At 47.6% G+C, this 15,364-nt stretch overlaps 1 protein-coding gene across 2 annotated transcripts in view; it reads right to left on the reverse strand.

Annotated features, from left to right (window-relative positions):
• SLC22A3 (solute carrier family 22 member 3) overlaps positions 1–12,177 on the reverse strand; it is a 32,653-nt gene extending 20,476 nt beyond the window's left edge. For both annotated transcript variants that reach the window (XM_040597333.1, XM_040597331.1), the window contains exon 1: positions 11,465–12,177. In XM_040597333.1, the coding sequence (XP_040453267.1) occupies positions 11,465–11,878 (414 nt within the window). In that variant the 5' untranslated portion in view covers positions 11,879–12,177. The remainder of the gene's footprint in view (positions 1–11,464) is intronic.
• Positions 12,178–15,364: the final 3,187 nt, after the last annotated feature.

Raw genomic sequence — 15,364 nt, forward strand, 5'->3', positions numbered from 1 at the left:
ACCCTAGAGAGACCCTTTTGCTTTCAGGTATGAGCTGTAAGAAATCATTTCATTGCTAACAAGATGCTGGTTGCTGAAGTGTACACAGTGTGCCACATTTGTGCTCACCAACATATGTACCACAATACCAGTGCTCAAACATCATGCTTAGATGCAGTGGCCACAGGGTGGGTTAGAGAGAAGATTAACAGCCTTTCTGCCCCTCACAATTCTGCAGACTCTGAAATTCAGCGCTGTGAGCCTGAGCCCCATCTTAGCCCATTCGCAGGCTGTAATACCCAACAACTATTGCCTGGGCCTGGGATTTCAGAAGTGCCTATGCAGGAGATTCAGAGGGCACTCAGACTTGGATTTCACTGATCCTGAATCTGGACCCAAAAATCTAAAGTAATACTCTTAAACATTCTTTTATGTACCTAAATAAGAAACCATTTCTTTTAATATTCTGAACACCACACATGAGTGCCATTTACACTCATTCCCGTGAGCTATTCTTCACTTTTTAAAATGAAACTCCTCAGTTTTGGTTCTAAATGCACTATTAGTACTGTCACTGACAGTAGCTACAGCAGAATCATTGTTATTTACAATGATTTTACTGCAAGTCCAGGATTTGGGGGGTTTTGTGGCTTTTTTTTTTTTCTTGAAGTTGCAGGTCTGGGAATTTTGTGACTAAGAACTGTAGTTCTCAGAACCGTGAAGAAAAACTTGGCAAGTAACCTCATAGGTCCCAACACAGCAGACGGTTTTGATATCAGCCTCATTACTCTGAGGAGCCTGACTGGCCACCTTTCAGCCAAGTCAGGCCATCAGCATCTGGCTTCCATTTCTGTGAATCATGAGCAAAAGCTGCAGAAGCCTCAGCTTCCTCCGAGAGGAATAAAACCTGCTCTCAGCTGCCACACTCAAGGGCTACTGCAATGCTTTCCTAAAATAGCCTGAACATAGAGCAGCGCTTTCAGACTTCAAACGCTGCTTAACCTCTCACTTCTTTAAACTATGACAGCTCTGGCAAATAGTATCAAAAGACGCAGCTTTGGAAAGCAGAGAGTTTTTTCATGGCAATGACCATAAAATAAGATTTTAGAAGGCAATGCCATTGACTGTGCCAATGACGGATGCTGGGGTTCTCAGAGGAGCATCTGCAGCCACCTATACAGGGTAATACAGTTTACAAGAGGGCTAAAAACCAGCTAAAAGAAAACATTGGCTTCAAAAGTGTGCAGCTGAAGTGTAACAGAAAAGGAAATAATCATTTGAAAAGACAGGCAGAGAGGGCAAGCAGAAAGTTGCTTCACATGAGCTCACAGAAACCTCTCTGACTTAGCAGAGCTGTATTCAGCTAGATACCTCACAGGACACACCTGATGCATATCCTCTACCCAGGGCCCATGCTGGACATGCTAGAACTGCCCTGTATGCACCAGGGGGACCATCTGGACAGCTGCTGGACTTGTATATGCATGGAGAGGTATATACGTTGCCTGGTCAGCAGGTCCTCTAGCCAGCTTGGGCTGAATTTCAGGTGCAGGTGAGACATTCAGGTGCTGAATGTCGCCGCTCAGCTGAGCTTTGCACCACGCAGCAACAGCTGTTTCAGGACCCCAAACCACAGCACAGGTCTCCACTTTCCTTGCCTGTCTCACCACATAGCTGCACTCTTCCCCGTGGGTTTTTGGTCAGAGCAGTGGCAGCCGGAGAGACCTTACACTCTGCTGTGCAGGTGGCAGCTCAAGGGAGAGATAAAAGCCCAGTGCCGTGGGCTGTTTTACCAAATGCTCTGTTATTTCATGTCATTTCCTACTCGTGGCTTCAGAGCTGGCTGTGATGCACCGGCTTTTCCCAGCCATTTACAGGGATGGAGTGTGACAGAGCTCAGCTACAACCTGCATCCAGCTCTGAAGGCTGTTCAACGTGAACCTTCGCACCATTATTTTCTGCTTCCAGCAGATGCTTGTGGAGTCACCCTGGGAGCACCGCTCCCCAGAGAGGCAGAGGAGCCCTCACACCTCTCTCCTAGCAGTTCCCAAGAATCTGAGAGACCTGATCCTGTGGTCTGCAGAGTGAGTTGTCTCCCAGTGAAGGTTAAGATCGCTCAGCACCTCACAAGTGGCATGGCTCCTTGAAAGATCAAAACCTTGGACAGAAGTATCAGGCTGATTGATAAATCACCAGGGAGGGCTTCACACAGGATCAGGTTTAAAAGCCTTTCACAAAATTGCCCGAGTCAGAAAGCAAAACATCCTCCAACATTTGTGACTGCTCCTAAAGAAGCTGGTTATGACAGAGGACTCCCCCTTGGAAGACAAAACTGCTGAGGAGAGAGTGGAGAAGGGAATAAGAGCATTATTGCCTCACCAGGAAGAGTAATTAATTAGTGTGAGAACAAAATTGAAAAGTGCATGTAATAACAAAGCTGTTTAAGCACTGTCAAAATGAGATGATGCTTACACAGACCAAGATGTGTAAATAAGAACATTGTAGATCACTTAAAATCCACTCTCCCCTGATTTCAATTGTCAGTTTCAGAGACCAGGCCCCAGATCTCTATGAACTCCCTTGGGATTACAGCTCTCCCTGAGCTGACACACCAGGTTTCCCAAGACCCAGGAGGCTATCCCGGGAGCCCAATCAGCGGCAAAGGGAGCACCGACGGTGGCAGTGCCAGGCAGGTGGCTGCCCCCGGGGAGGAGAGGCATGATTCCTACCTGGCCACGGGATGGTACCGGCCCGGCAGCCTCAGCACACCGCAGAGTCTTTCTCCCAGGAATGGCACCGGGAAAGGCAGAAGGAAAGCTACAAAGCTAAAAAGGGGTCTGAGGAGCTCAGCTCCCAGGGTGGTGGGTGGTGGCTGTGCCGGGCAGCGCTGAAGCCATGCCCAGCCAAGTAGCCAGCCTGCACAGAGCTGCCGGGAGGGAACAGTCCCAGCATCTGCTGCAGGCACTGGCCTTCAGGGTTTATACTTTTATCCTTTTTCAAAGGGTATATTTATTGTTTAAATAATTTGATCCCTTTCTACTATAAACAGGCAATGAATAAGCTGTCACAAAAGAGGGCAGGAGAATAAACATATGCCTGAAAGAGAGAGGAGGAAATATCTTTACAGGAGAGGACTCTCATCTGAACAGCAATTTCAGTGATTTAGGTGGCAGCTGAAACTAGCTCTTGGCTAACAATAGTGTCAACTATTTAAAATATTCTGGGAAATAAAATACAGAAAACTTCTAAGAAACGATGAGCTCTTTCTGAAGAGATCAGTGACAATACACTAACTGTACTCTCCTAAATTAATCCAGTGCTTTATTATTTTCTAAGTGTTTAAATGACCTTTGGTACAAATAAGCATTCTCAGACCTTTTCTGTTTGCTAGACATAGCATGTAGCTTTTAACTCATCACTTCACTAACGTCTCGCTTTTCGTTTACAAACATAACCTTTAGAGGGGAATGTAGCCTTTAAAAGAGAATTGCACACCCTGTAGAGATCTCTTTTTGATCCAAATTGCCTGTCAGGCTCACATCACCACTTCAGCTGTGACACGGGTTGGTTGTGCCTGATAGTTATCCCCATCTGCATCACTTGGAGGAAAAGCATCTGCGTTCACCCAGTATTTTAGCCTGTCTCCAGTTAGTCAGTAGTCCTTCTATATGACACTTGCCCAAAACATCTCCCATGTCCCTTGCTAGCAGCCTCCACAAACGGGAGAGGAGTGGTACCTTCTCTCTGTTTCTGAACAGTCATATGCCCATCCATGCATGGGCTATTTACACTCCTACCACACAGGCTACTCCTATGCCCAGAAGATGTGGTCCATGTTGTGAGGAGCTCATTAGCCAGGAGCACTTCCATACAATATCCAGTGGCGTCAAGGAGCAGAAGAGCTAACCCTGCCAGTAATCATCTCCCATTGTGAGTAACAGGAGAACCCATTCCCTGAAAGTACAAGTTCTTATCGTAACAGACCAAAAAAATCCCAGCATGGTCCTTAAATATCACAGACTACCCTCCCTGATCCCACTTGGTTTCCAAAATTGGTAACACTGAGAATCAAAATCTCTAGGGCTCTCTGCCTGTCTAGACCACAGCTGTCTGACTTTCATTTTCTTTGTTTCTTTCCTGAACAGTTCAGTTTGGCACCTCCAGGGAAGAAGAGCTATAACTCACACCAATTGAAAATAAGCTGCAGAAGAGATGTGGGACTAGTGTCTCATTGCTGAGCATCACACAGCCCTCAGCAAGGTGGGACCTAGCTGAGGTTTCCCTTCAGAAGTGCCACGTCTACAGCTGCAATAGCATGCCTCTGCTGCTGCAAAATTTGGGACATATTCAGGAGAAACATTTGGGAGATGTTAGAGTAAGGAGAGCTTACCATCCTGTCCTCTTTGTGCATTTGCAGGTGTCTCTGTCCACAAAGACTGTCCTTGCAGTGCATGTCTATGCCTTGAAGTAAACATTTCTGCTTTCAGTTGAATAAGCTCACCCAGGACAACACAGCAGAAAGGGAATGTCACCGTGTCCTGTGTTCAGTCCTTTTTCCTCCACAGACTTGAAACTTCATTACTAAAACATTTACTGCAGTGTAGGGGGAAGGATACGGAAAAGGAAAGGAAAACCTTAGGGTCTTTTGCCCCTGCTCTTGAGCCTATTTGTTGACCTGTATAGTGCTGGCTACACCTAAACACTGTTAAAACCTAGCTAGCCGGCTCCTCATTGCAGTCATCAAGTGGCCAGCTCCAGCTAAGGGCACATCCTCTTCCTCAGCATCACCATACTCCCAGCTAAGCCCCGCACTGCATGAGTGCCTGCACCCAGCACAACCCTGCAACTCATCTCTGCATTCAGTGCCACACTCGCCTGCACGATTGCTATCCACTGTATGACAAAGGCGTTGTGTGCCTGAATACAGCCTCCTTCCATTTAGGGAGCTAACTAAAAAAGGTTGTGCTGCCCAAATCGGTGAACAATCCACATTTGCATTCCTTTCCTCCTAGCCTTGGCAATGAGCTGCCATACTGAGCAGAAGTGAGGTGCTGCCAACAGAGACCGACAGCAGGAACTAGCTCCTTCAGGATATCCCCCTCTGTAGTGTCCTTAACGGGAAAATATCAGTCCCTTTCACCCTGACAGCTTTGCAGTACAGGCAGCTGTACGCTCCTGCTTGGAAATAAATCCCTGTGATAAATGTTTTCCTACCCACTGGAGGCTTGAGCACCGATGTGAAATCCCAATGCAGATTTACAGTAGCAGTGATGTGGCTGAAGGGAACTGCGCTGGTGCATTTTGCCCACCTCTAAATCAGCAGCAAACCACCTGAGTGAAATATCTCTGGGAGAAGGAAAAGGTTTTGCACTGGTTCCCTGTAGTTCATTAGTGGAGTAATCGCTATAGAACGGAGTGGGAACTGGCGGATATAGGACCAGAAGAAATGCTCATACGTGACTAATGACTGGGAAGCACGGGGGCTGTGGCAGCCTCTCATTTCTTCATAGCTTTGGCAGAAGGCAAACATTTTCCATTTTATTTTGACATGCAGACTAACTGCAAACTTGTAATTCCTGGTACTTGAGAGGCCTTTATGCACTGAGCAAGTCCGAAAACACTTCTGCACACCTATCCCCGTAGAAATACATTGCTTCAAATAACAACATGCCATTAAAAGCTCCTCAAAATGTAGCAACTTTGAGTAGGAGTTTGGAAGCACTTTACCGCCTGCTACGATTAAATTTCAAAATGATGGATGAAATTCCTTGGTCGATAGAGATCTACAGTGATTCCTCAGCCCATTTACAGCAGCGTAGTGAGAGCCCACACACATGGTTTAAGTGGCATTCCCACCAGTGGCCAAAAAAAGCCTGCTTTACCCTTTCTCTCCCAGTGACAAACGGCTTAGGGCAAAAGTCATGGTTTAAGGAAACCTGGGAAGATGCAGATTATTGCTACACATTCCTTGTCTGTTACTGGACAGCTTTTCTCCATCTCTCTTGCCATCTGGGCTGTCAAACTACTCTCTTTCACACACCCTTACTGCAGCGAAGCTCCCTGAAAGCACATGCAGTGGAAAGAGAGAAATTACCTTTTATTTTTCTTTCTGTCAGAGCTTCTGTCAGTGCTAAGGGACTAACCAAGGAGACTGTCCTTCTCCATGTCTTGTTTCAAGCTAAGCACTTCACAGGTCAACTGGAACCAGCCCTCATCCTGCTCCTAGGGCACTGTGGCTCAAGGCCTGAGGAACATCTTTGAAAGCTTTGGAGGTTTGTCTCCTGTGTATGGTCCCAGGCTCAGCTGGTACCTTCGCATCCCTGCCACTCAGATCACCCGGACTCCTAGGACAGAAAACCTGTTCTGTCCTTCTTTCATCTGTCTATCCATGTCCCAAGCAAGAGGGAGGCAGAGAAACTTACCATCTTCTAATGGGGGGAAAACAGCAGTTGTCCTAAAAACACCAAGAAGAACCAAAGCCCTCAGCCAGTATCAGCAGCTGGCTTGATGGCAGTGACAGAAACGTATCCAAACTGGTGTAACCCATGCGAGGAACTGCTCCAGCCCCTCTTGTATGGGGGAATTGTATTAGAGCTGCATAAGAAATTCAGCAATTGCTGCTCCCTCTGCTCCCCATCTGCCCTTTTTCCCTTTCCCTCCACTACTTCATATTAATCCCACCTCTGCTCCCTGTCTGCCCTTTTTCCCTTTCCCTCCACTACTTCATATTAATCCCACCATGACGGTGGAAATAAGAGAGGGTACTGCCAGGTCAATGACAGTAATCACACTAGATCAACACTTTGAGTGTGAATTGTGTTCTTTATTGCCTTGGAGGAGGATAGTGAAAGGACCAGCCGTGCTTTTTCCACCCTGAGCTTGACTGCCATGTTATCTCCTGCTCTGAAGGACTGTAAAAACTATGAGACAAACATTATTGCTCTGCTTACGGTTTCTCTGCAAGTGCTGGCTGACTTATTTTCTGAGACAGCTGGCAAGCAGAGAAGTAAGATTTATTCCCAGCAGGTGCGATAGGATCTGTTCAGATGATCGTACGTCCACCTCAGACCTCACACTTCAGCAATAAATTGTTGCCAGGTCTTGAAATGACATCATCTACAGCGTGAAGACTTGCTGCAGACAGGGCGTATTGGAATGGGTCCCTTCTGCTGAAGTCCTGCCAACAAAGGCTGCTAATAAGCCTAAAGTATGCCAGCTGTGCTGTAGCTGCAGCTGCTGATGACCATGAGACTTCACTTTTCCTTACATCCACCACCACCGAAGGCCATTCAACCTGCAGACACGGTTGTAAATCATGCACATGCCTCTAGGAGTCACGACCGCCAAAAATGTCTGGATAAAATGGCTATCGCTGTGCAAACTGCCACCAGCCGCCCTTTCGCAGTGTGCTAGACTTTCTCCACTGGGACGAAAGTACACAGTGCCAAAGCCCAGCAGTATTAAAGGTCAGTGACTCACTCTTCAGCAGTTTCCTGGGGCAATTAGATTTACTGACTTCCGTATATCCTGGGTACCTGTGTCCCTCACAAGGCTCAGCTGGAAGGACATGGAAGGCAACATGCTTCCCACTTCAAGTGTTACAGAGGGCAGGGGGTGACCTGGGCTCCCTTCCAAACCCTCGGGCCAGAGCATGAGGCTGTGGCACCCCTGGTCCACTGCAGCCCCCCAGCACCCCTGCTCTTCCTCATTCTCCATCCGCTGCACAGAAACCCCATCCTTTCCTGCCCTCCTCCCCCTGTCAAAGGTGCTGCTGTCGCCAGCCTTCCCTTCCGAGCAGTGCCAGCCACCTGCTATGACCAGCATCGTTTCAGACAGCATCAGCTGGCACAAGCCAGGAATGGATTTAGCACAATAATTGCCCCCACCAGCCTCCCTCCCCAAGGAAAATCTGAGTAGCAACTGCATTCCCATCCCACCACTGACGCACACAGCCGCGTCTTCCAGTTTCACCGAGCGCTGCGCAAAACTGAACGAGAGGGGATTGCTCTGGGTCAAGGTCCCCTGCGCAGAGCCACCACCTGCGACACCATTGCGTCGGAGGGGTGGCTGCCAAGTTTTACACATAGCCGAGGATTTTGCTGATGCCTCCAAACCTTTACATCATCCCAGCTCTGGTTTGCTGACTCTAATTCAAGCACTGCAGTGCTGGGCAATGTGTGCAGCACCAGTGGACAACTCTGATCTAGGTTGCCTTCATGGAAAAGCCTGACCTAAATCAATGGATCACAGAGATCCTTAGGCATGTCACTGCAGAAGTAGGGACCTCCTCTCAGAACCTGTTAGACACCAAAAGATTTTAAAAGGGAGTCTTTAGCAGTGCTCTTTTGCCTGTCACTAGACCAAGCTAACTGGCTTTGCTGTGTGTTGCTCCTGTGATGATTTCTTAACAGATTTTGCTCTTTTCCTCAATGCCGAAGGATGAAAGCCCTGGTATGTTGTCCCAGCACCCCACTGTAGCCCAGCACTGAGTCTCAGGAGTCCCGCAGCAGCAGATGATGCAGCAGGCATCTCAGATACTGCTTACAAAGCAGAGAGTGCTTTCCATCAGTTCACATTGCCCCTTTTTCCTCTCCTTCTTTCTGCTGATGTTGCTGTGAGTGTCTGTGCAGAAGATAGCTATCTAAGATGGGAGACTGGCCAGTGAGCAACATGCTCCAGCCATGCACAAATTAGAGCAATGAAGTCGGGTATGCCAATACCATTCATTTCACAACGCCTCATAAATCAGCCCTTCCAGACATATGATTTAGCTTCTTCAGGGTGCTCAGAACTGGTTGCAACAACCTGTGATTTGGCTGCCAGACCTGCTCTGGGATATGACATCTTTTCCCAGTGAAGGCTTTACGTGCCTGCATTTGCCCTCTGCCTCCCCTGCCAGGCTGCAAATCCACACCAGATCTGTGCTTGCTGTAGGCCTGGAAGAACTCCTTCAGTATCCTGATTTTTTTTTTTCCCACTTCTCTCTCTTTCTGCTTGAACACAGGTCCTTCAGATTGTCATGTAACTCATCCTTATAACTTTGTCTCCCTGGTCACTTCCACTGTTGATTCAGCCACATATAAGGTGCCAGAATTCTTAAGACAGTTGAAAGAAACAGATACATTTCTGAACATGTGGACAAAAGCAAGCATTTACAAGTAGACGTATGAGAAAAGATGTCTTTGGTGAGCTGATTAAACAGAGCACAAATCTTGTTTAAGTTGAGCCATGATCTCTTATTGCGTCAGAGGAATGAAAAGAAAATAAATAAAATCTGTGATTTAAGTTGTCTTTGCTGGACATATTATGTATTAATAAGATATCAAGCTCCTTTTAATAGCTGATCCAAAGCAATTGAGCCAGGACATGCAGGCCACAAGCTTCCTTTTTAGATAAAGAAACCGAGCTTGGTAGGATGTGTTTCATCTGGCAAATACTGAAAAACTGGGAACAGGACACAAGTGCCATAGGTCACAGCCTGGGACCCTCCTGTCAAGGTAACCCAGCCAGCAAGAGTCCCTCTAGGAGCTGCAGTGACACTGATGATGGGACTTGCTGCCCGAGCGCAGGGGACAGACAGTCCCAGCCTGTTGCTACTTGCAGGGTGTTACTCCCTGGTTTTCCCAATGTGCACCTTTGGGACCACAGGTGGGGAGAGCTTCCCCAAGCATCCCTTCATCCCTTCTCCCTCCCCTGGCCCTGGAGGGGGTCCCCAGGAGAAGAAAGGAAGAAGGTGCAGATAGACAAAGCATTTGATGGAGAACATTGAACCTTTTACTCCCATTTATTGCTGCAAAACAAACACTGTTTTCATTCTCTCTTAGCTGTACCCAGTGGCTCAGCGCTGCTGAAAAGTCACAGTGCCTTTGCCAGATACACAACCTGCTGCCATAAACGGACTCTGAGCACAAACTTATGAGCACAACGTACATGCTTTCACCTACAGCCAGGCTGAACGGGAAAAAAGGGAACAACAAAAGAAAAGGAATCTCTATATTTTTATTTTTAGGCTCTGAGGGGAACAGCTAGCACAGACTGCCCTGGTAAAGTACACCATGACCTAAACCCTCACAGTCCCCCAGCAGAGGACCCTCAGAGGCAGTAGCATGAACTTCCCACCGTGGCAGAGCCAGCTGTGGCTCCAGGGCAGCATTCATCCTCCTGCCCCCACCGCCCGGGCTGCCACTGCCAGCATGAGCAGAGATACGTCATGCCAAGGTTTGGCGCCAGCTCCCTGCATGCCACCTGTGGCCCTCCAAGCAGCCTTGGCTTCGGGAGTTGCACACAAAAGCCCGTTCTGAACTTCTCCTCTAGGGCCAGCCAGGCGCTGGCCTGAGCACAGATCCTGGCTAAAGTTGCTCAGGTCAGATGTGGAACTCAGGGCACAAAGCTGCTGCTCAGAAGAGCCTGAAGCCTGCAAGCAGATCCAGGGGTCCCAGCTGGATGGGGGAAGGATGATGAATTGAACGGTTGGGATAGGCACTGCTTTTCAGTACAGTGTTTGCTCAGGGCTTTGCCTGCTCCATGTTTTGGAGGGCACAGCTCCACTGCAAGCACCCAGTTAAAAAACACAGCAGGAGGCTCAGGAGACAGGCAGGAGACAGAGCCCATGGCTGTGCTGACACATTTTGCGCTGCACCTTGACATTTTCCTAGCCAGCCCCTCTAAGAACACTTTATGTTTGTCATCGCTGTGTCAGTGACAGTTACCATCAGGATGACCTTAAAATACACACCCCTAGTGTGCAGACTGTATGCTGGAGCCAGACCACAACACATCCATGGGATGATTAAAAATTACACAGAGGATCTCCTAGGAAAGCATCTTAAATGGCCTTTCACAGTGTCATTAGAAAGCCCCTACACTTGCCAGCACTTACAGTAGTCTGTGGTTCTCTGACACTGACATTTCAGGAAAAGTTGAATGATAGCTTTGGGCAAAAATGTGTCTTTTGGTCTTTTTTTTTCTTTAGTAAGCACAATCATTTCTTCTGACTCCTGCCAGATCTCAGAAGGGCAGTCTGCTACCAGTTGTTTTTTAGTACTTGAAGACTGAAATGCTCAGTACTGGAAATACAGAGAACAGATAACGCACAGTGATCCAGATCATCAAGTGGTATCGGTCAGGTACACTTGGAGTTTACACCACCAAAGTTGCTGGCCCAAAACTGAGCACCAGAAGCCTCAGCCACAACCACCTATCTCTTTATTTTAATCCGACATTCCTCTAGTGACAGAGCAACCTCTGTGTGGAGTGTTTAGCTTTGGAAAGCCACCCTTCAGATCAGCTCACCTTTCCCTAAAAGCTTGACACTGACACTTGATCACACTCATTGTCTCAATTTGCTTGTGACTTGGAACAAAGCAAATCTGGAGAGGAAAACCAGCCACCAAAACAACAACCCTTGCAGCAGCAATCCCATTTTACTGCTGCAATCCCACACCAGGACAGAAACCACTGATTAAAGGATGGGGATTTTCCTTACCTCGCTGACAATCGATGAGTGGGGCTGTTTATACATCCAGTTTTCGTGGCACAAGGTGAGCGGCAGGTTGCCTGTGCTGTGATTGCCATAGCCGGCGAGCGGGCTGGCACAGCTGATGGAGGCATCCCACACAACATCCAGCCTCTCGCACTCCCCGCTGGAGGACCTGTTCCCCAGGCGCAGGGGAAGTACCGTGAAGTTTTGTTCCTCTTCCAGTGTCCAGCCACACCGTTCACTTAATTCAGCTGCCCCAGGGATCCTGCACCAGTAGTCATCTGGTGCCTGCCCAAGGAAAACCACGCTGGCAAACAGGAAAGAAAAAGTTATGCCTGTCTGGCAAAGGAGGAAAAAGACCCTCTTTTGAAATCTTCCAAATTCTCCAGCTTCTTTCAAAACCTCATCAAAAGATGGCATTATGTGAGGCGGTCTGTCCACTTGCAGCAGTCCAAGAGATGGCAGAGTTTGCTTTCACACTTCACATCGAATGCCAGCACTTCCTAGAAATGTGACTGCCTTGCCTCTGCTCGCTCCTCTCTTCTCGTGTGCACGCACACACACACGCACAGGGACACGCGGGTGTGCAATGCCACCGGTAGCATGAGCAGAGCCAGAACGGGGCAAAGCTGCAGGCAGGCATGCGAGCGCGCACCCAAGCACACATGCGGAGACTCAGGGCATGTCAAGTGGCGCGGGGCTTACACACAGCCGGGGAGGAGTGCAATTTAAAGTGCACAAACATATTGTAGGAGAGGAGGGGCGTGCATTTCCTATTCATCATGAATGTTAGCCAGATTATGTAATAAAACAAATTAACTCCTTCAGGGCAGGCAAGCCACAAATGCCGGCTCCCACCGCAGCTACAATAAATTAATAGGTGCAAGGATAAAGCAGAGTTAAATGGGAAAGACACAGAAGCTGTTGCAAAAAGCAGCAGTGAGTGATTCAGCCTCTCTGCAGGATGGCAGGGGCAGGAAGAAAGTTGCTTCAGAGAGAGCTATAAAGTCTTTCTATCAGCAAATAGAAAAGAATACTGTGGCAATGTTTAATTACTTCTCCAAAGTGCTGCTTCACCATCTGTACAGATTTACTTTGCAAGAGGCTTTCCTTTCTGTAGTGTAAAGTGAGGCTCACAAACTGCACCAGTCCAAAATCCAGGGGTTTTATTTTTTTTTAAGTTGGATCCACCTGTTCAAGAAGGCTTTTATGCGACCCTGTTGATCTTAATTTCACAAAATCTTCCACATATTGAAAGGATAAAAAAAAGGTTTTCATCCTCAAAAATGAATAGAAAACAAGTTATTACACTTTTCTGTTCAGCTGTTTGAGTGGGGAGAGAAGGGAAGAGGGAGCCAAGACTGGGGCACATTTTGTGTGCACATGGGCATATCTCGTGCAGAACTCTGAGTCAAATCAGACATGTATCGGCAGGTGTTTTGCACTTTGGTCAGGATCATGAGGTCCATGGCCACTTTTTTCCATTGTGAGCCTGGGGACAGCACATATCAAAAATGTCTTCTATAATCCCTTGTCTTTGGTTACCTGCAGCTTTGCCTATGGGTGTCTACAAGTTTTGAAGTGACGTACAGTTTCTAGAACAGCTAGATCCAGACCAAGTAAGGCTTTGATTACTACAGGGACTATCTGAAATGGATTTTGTAACAGAGATGAGAATTGATGTTGTGGTGTGAGCTAGGCAAAGATGCAGGTTTCTTTCGTTCATTCATCGCATTCAAAGATGCACTGCTCTACTTGTATCAGAAGATGCTTTTGAGGGAATTTTGTTGACTCCTGGTTATGCTGTTTTGCAGTAATCAACCTTAGAAGCCATGAACACATCACCTTTGGGTTTAGGTCTGTGCCTGAGGAGACAGGGCACTGTCTGATGGCTGGTTTCAAACAAGAGAAGCTCTTTTACCTCAACAGAGCTAACCGGGGTGTCAGGCTGAGATGTTGTCACAGGAAAAGTGGGGGGAAGATTTCCTCAACCCCAGGTGTCTGATCTGTCTGTCAGTGCCCCAGGAAAGCCGAGACCCTTGTGCCCGACCAGTCTGTCAGCGTCCCGTTACAGGGACCCTTCACTGAACAGTCCCGCTGGGTTGGAGGGCAACTCGACTGCCTTGTTCGGGGAAACACCCCAACTGCATCAGGGGGACCCTCAGCGGGTCCTCCCGCTTTACCTGAATGTGTGACCCACCGCTGGCAGCTGCGAGCGCCCACAAAGGGCTAACGGTAACAGGTTACGGAATAACACTCTTTATCAATATAAAATCATGACAATTAAGGTTCATGATAATTGGTGATAGGGACTGTTGGCAAAAACAAGTTTGAAGTGGTATATAACCAAAACATTGATCACTAACAACAGCTGGTGTGAGTTAGTCATTTAGCACTTGACCAAGCTCTTACCCAGCAAGTGTCCCTGTGGGGGAGCAGACAGGTTCAGCCCGTGGACTGATCCCAGCAGTTATGACCGAGTCTTCCCTGACTTCTCCCCTGATTCATTCATTCACTTGTTACACTTTACTCTCAGGTGGAGCTTGAGTGACTCTAGTCAAACATTCTTTTATTATCGATTGGTGTAAAATTCTCTTGCTTTCATTTAAAGACATAGTTAATAAGGAACAGAAAGCGCCTGCTCGTGAGGGGTGGTTGTGCCTTGGAGGTGGGTAACTTTGGGATGGAGGTGTGCGTTCATATTATGAGATAATTCTTAGATGCTCATTATAATTTTGACACAGTTGTTGGCTCAGCATCGGACATCTTCCCATTTGACAGCTGCTGTGCAGCATATCGGCTGTGTGGTCCCATCAAGTTCCCAGTCCTGCAGGGAGCACAGCAGAGCCTGGCCGTGGGGTCTCTGCTGCTCCTCTAGGGTGGCAGGTTGTGCTGCCCAGGGAACCCTGGTGGAGCAGATTGTGTGCGTGCCAACTGCCCTGGAAGTGGCAATTGTGTTTTACCCTAAAAAGGTTGTTATAATGCTACAGCTTCTGTTAGGTCCCAGTTTTCTCTTAATTTCCCCCCTCCAAGCCATTTTCCCACAGATGTCAAAGGTGAGATGGTTTATCCTGACAGCTTCCAGTGACTGGGGAGGAGGTTGTCTCTGTAGAGGCCACCACAAAGACAAACAAATGGGGCCAGAGCCAGATAATCAGTAATCAGTCCATGCACTGCTCTCACAGTTCTCCTCAAGGGTGTATTACACCTGTACTCCTCCTCAAGCCTTACCCCAATAAAAAATGTTGCTTTTATCCCTGTTGGGTATTTGCTTCATTCTGAATCATAAGGGTTAGTCCCCTGTCAACCATGTAGCAATGTAACTGTGCTCAGCATTTTACCTGTTTCAGAAACCCATTGGTGCAATTATGCCACCTCTTAGCTAATTAGAGGAGCTAGACCAGATTTGGTTTGAGTGAGCATCCAGTCCACTATTGCAACATTGCTTCTGGAGCTACTTTCTTTCCCAAAAGAAAGCATGGTCTAGTAGCTGGTTGTCAGAATTTCACACACCTCGTCCATTATGCTCTTGTCATGCACAGCATATGCATTGCAGGCTGCCAGACCAGAAGCCAGAAAACTGAGCAGCAAAGAGAGATCGGCACTAATGTCACGGCAGTGGACGTCTGGGAGTCTTTCTAACACTCCCTGCAATTACACTGCTGGTGATACAGGTGAAGATTCATTCAGTAAAGTCAGTTCAACTGTCTGGCATAGGTGATGTCAAAGCAACCTTGGTTCCTCAGTGTTCACCCCTGTTTTCATTTCTCTGTCCAAAAATGGCTTATCAATACTTGCCACCATATCAGTGTGCTGCAAGACTCCGGTTTGTTAAACAAATCTAAAATATCCCAGTGACAGATGCATGAGAGTGTGCATTAGTGCATTTACAGCAAGCAATTCCCA

This window comes from Falco naumanni, chromosome 6 (assembly GCF_017639655.2).
Source record: "Falco naumanni isolate bFalNau1 chromosome 6, bFalNau1.pat, whole genome shotgun sequence".
NCBI lineage: Eukaryota > Metazoa > Chordata > Aves > Falconiformes > Falconidae > Falco > Falco naumanni.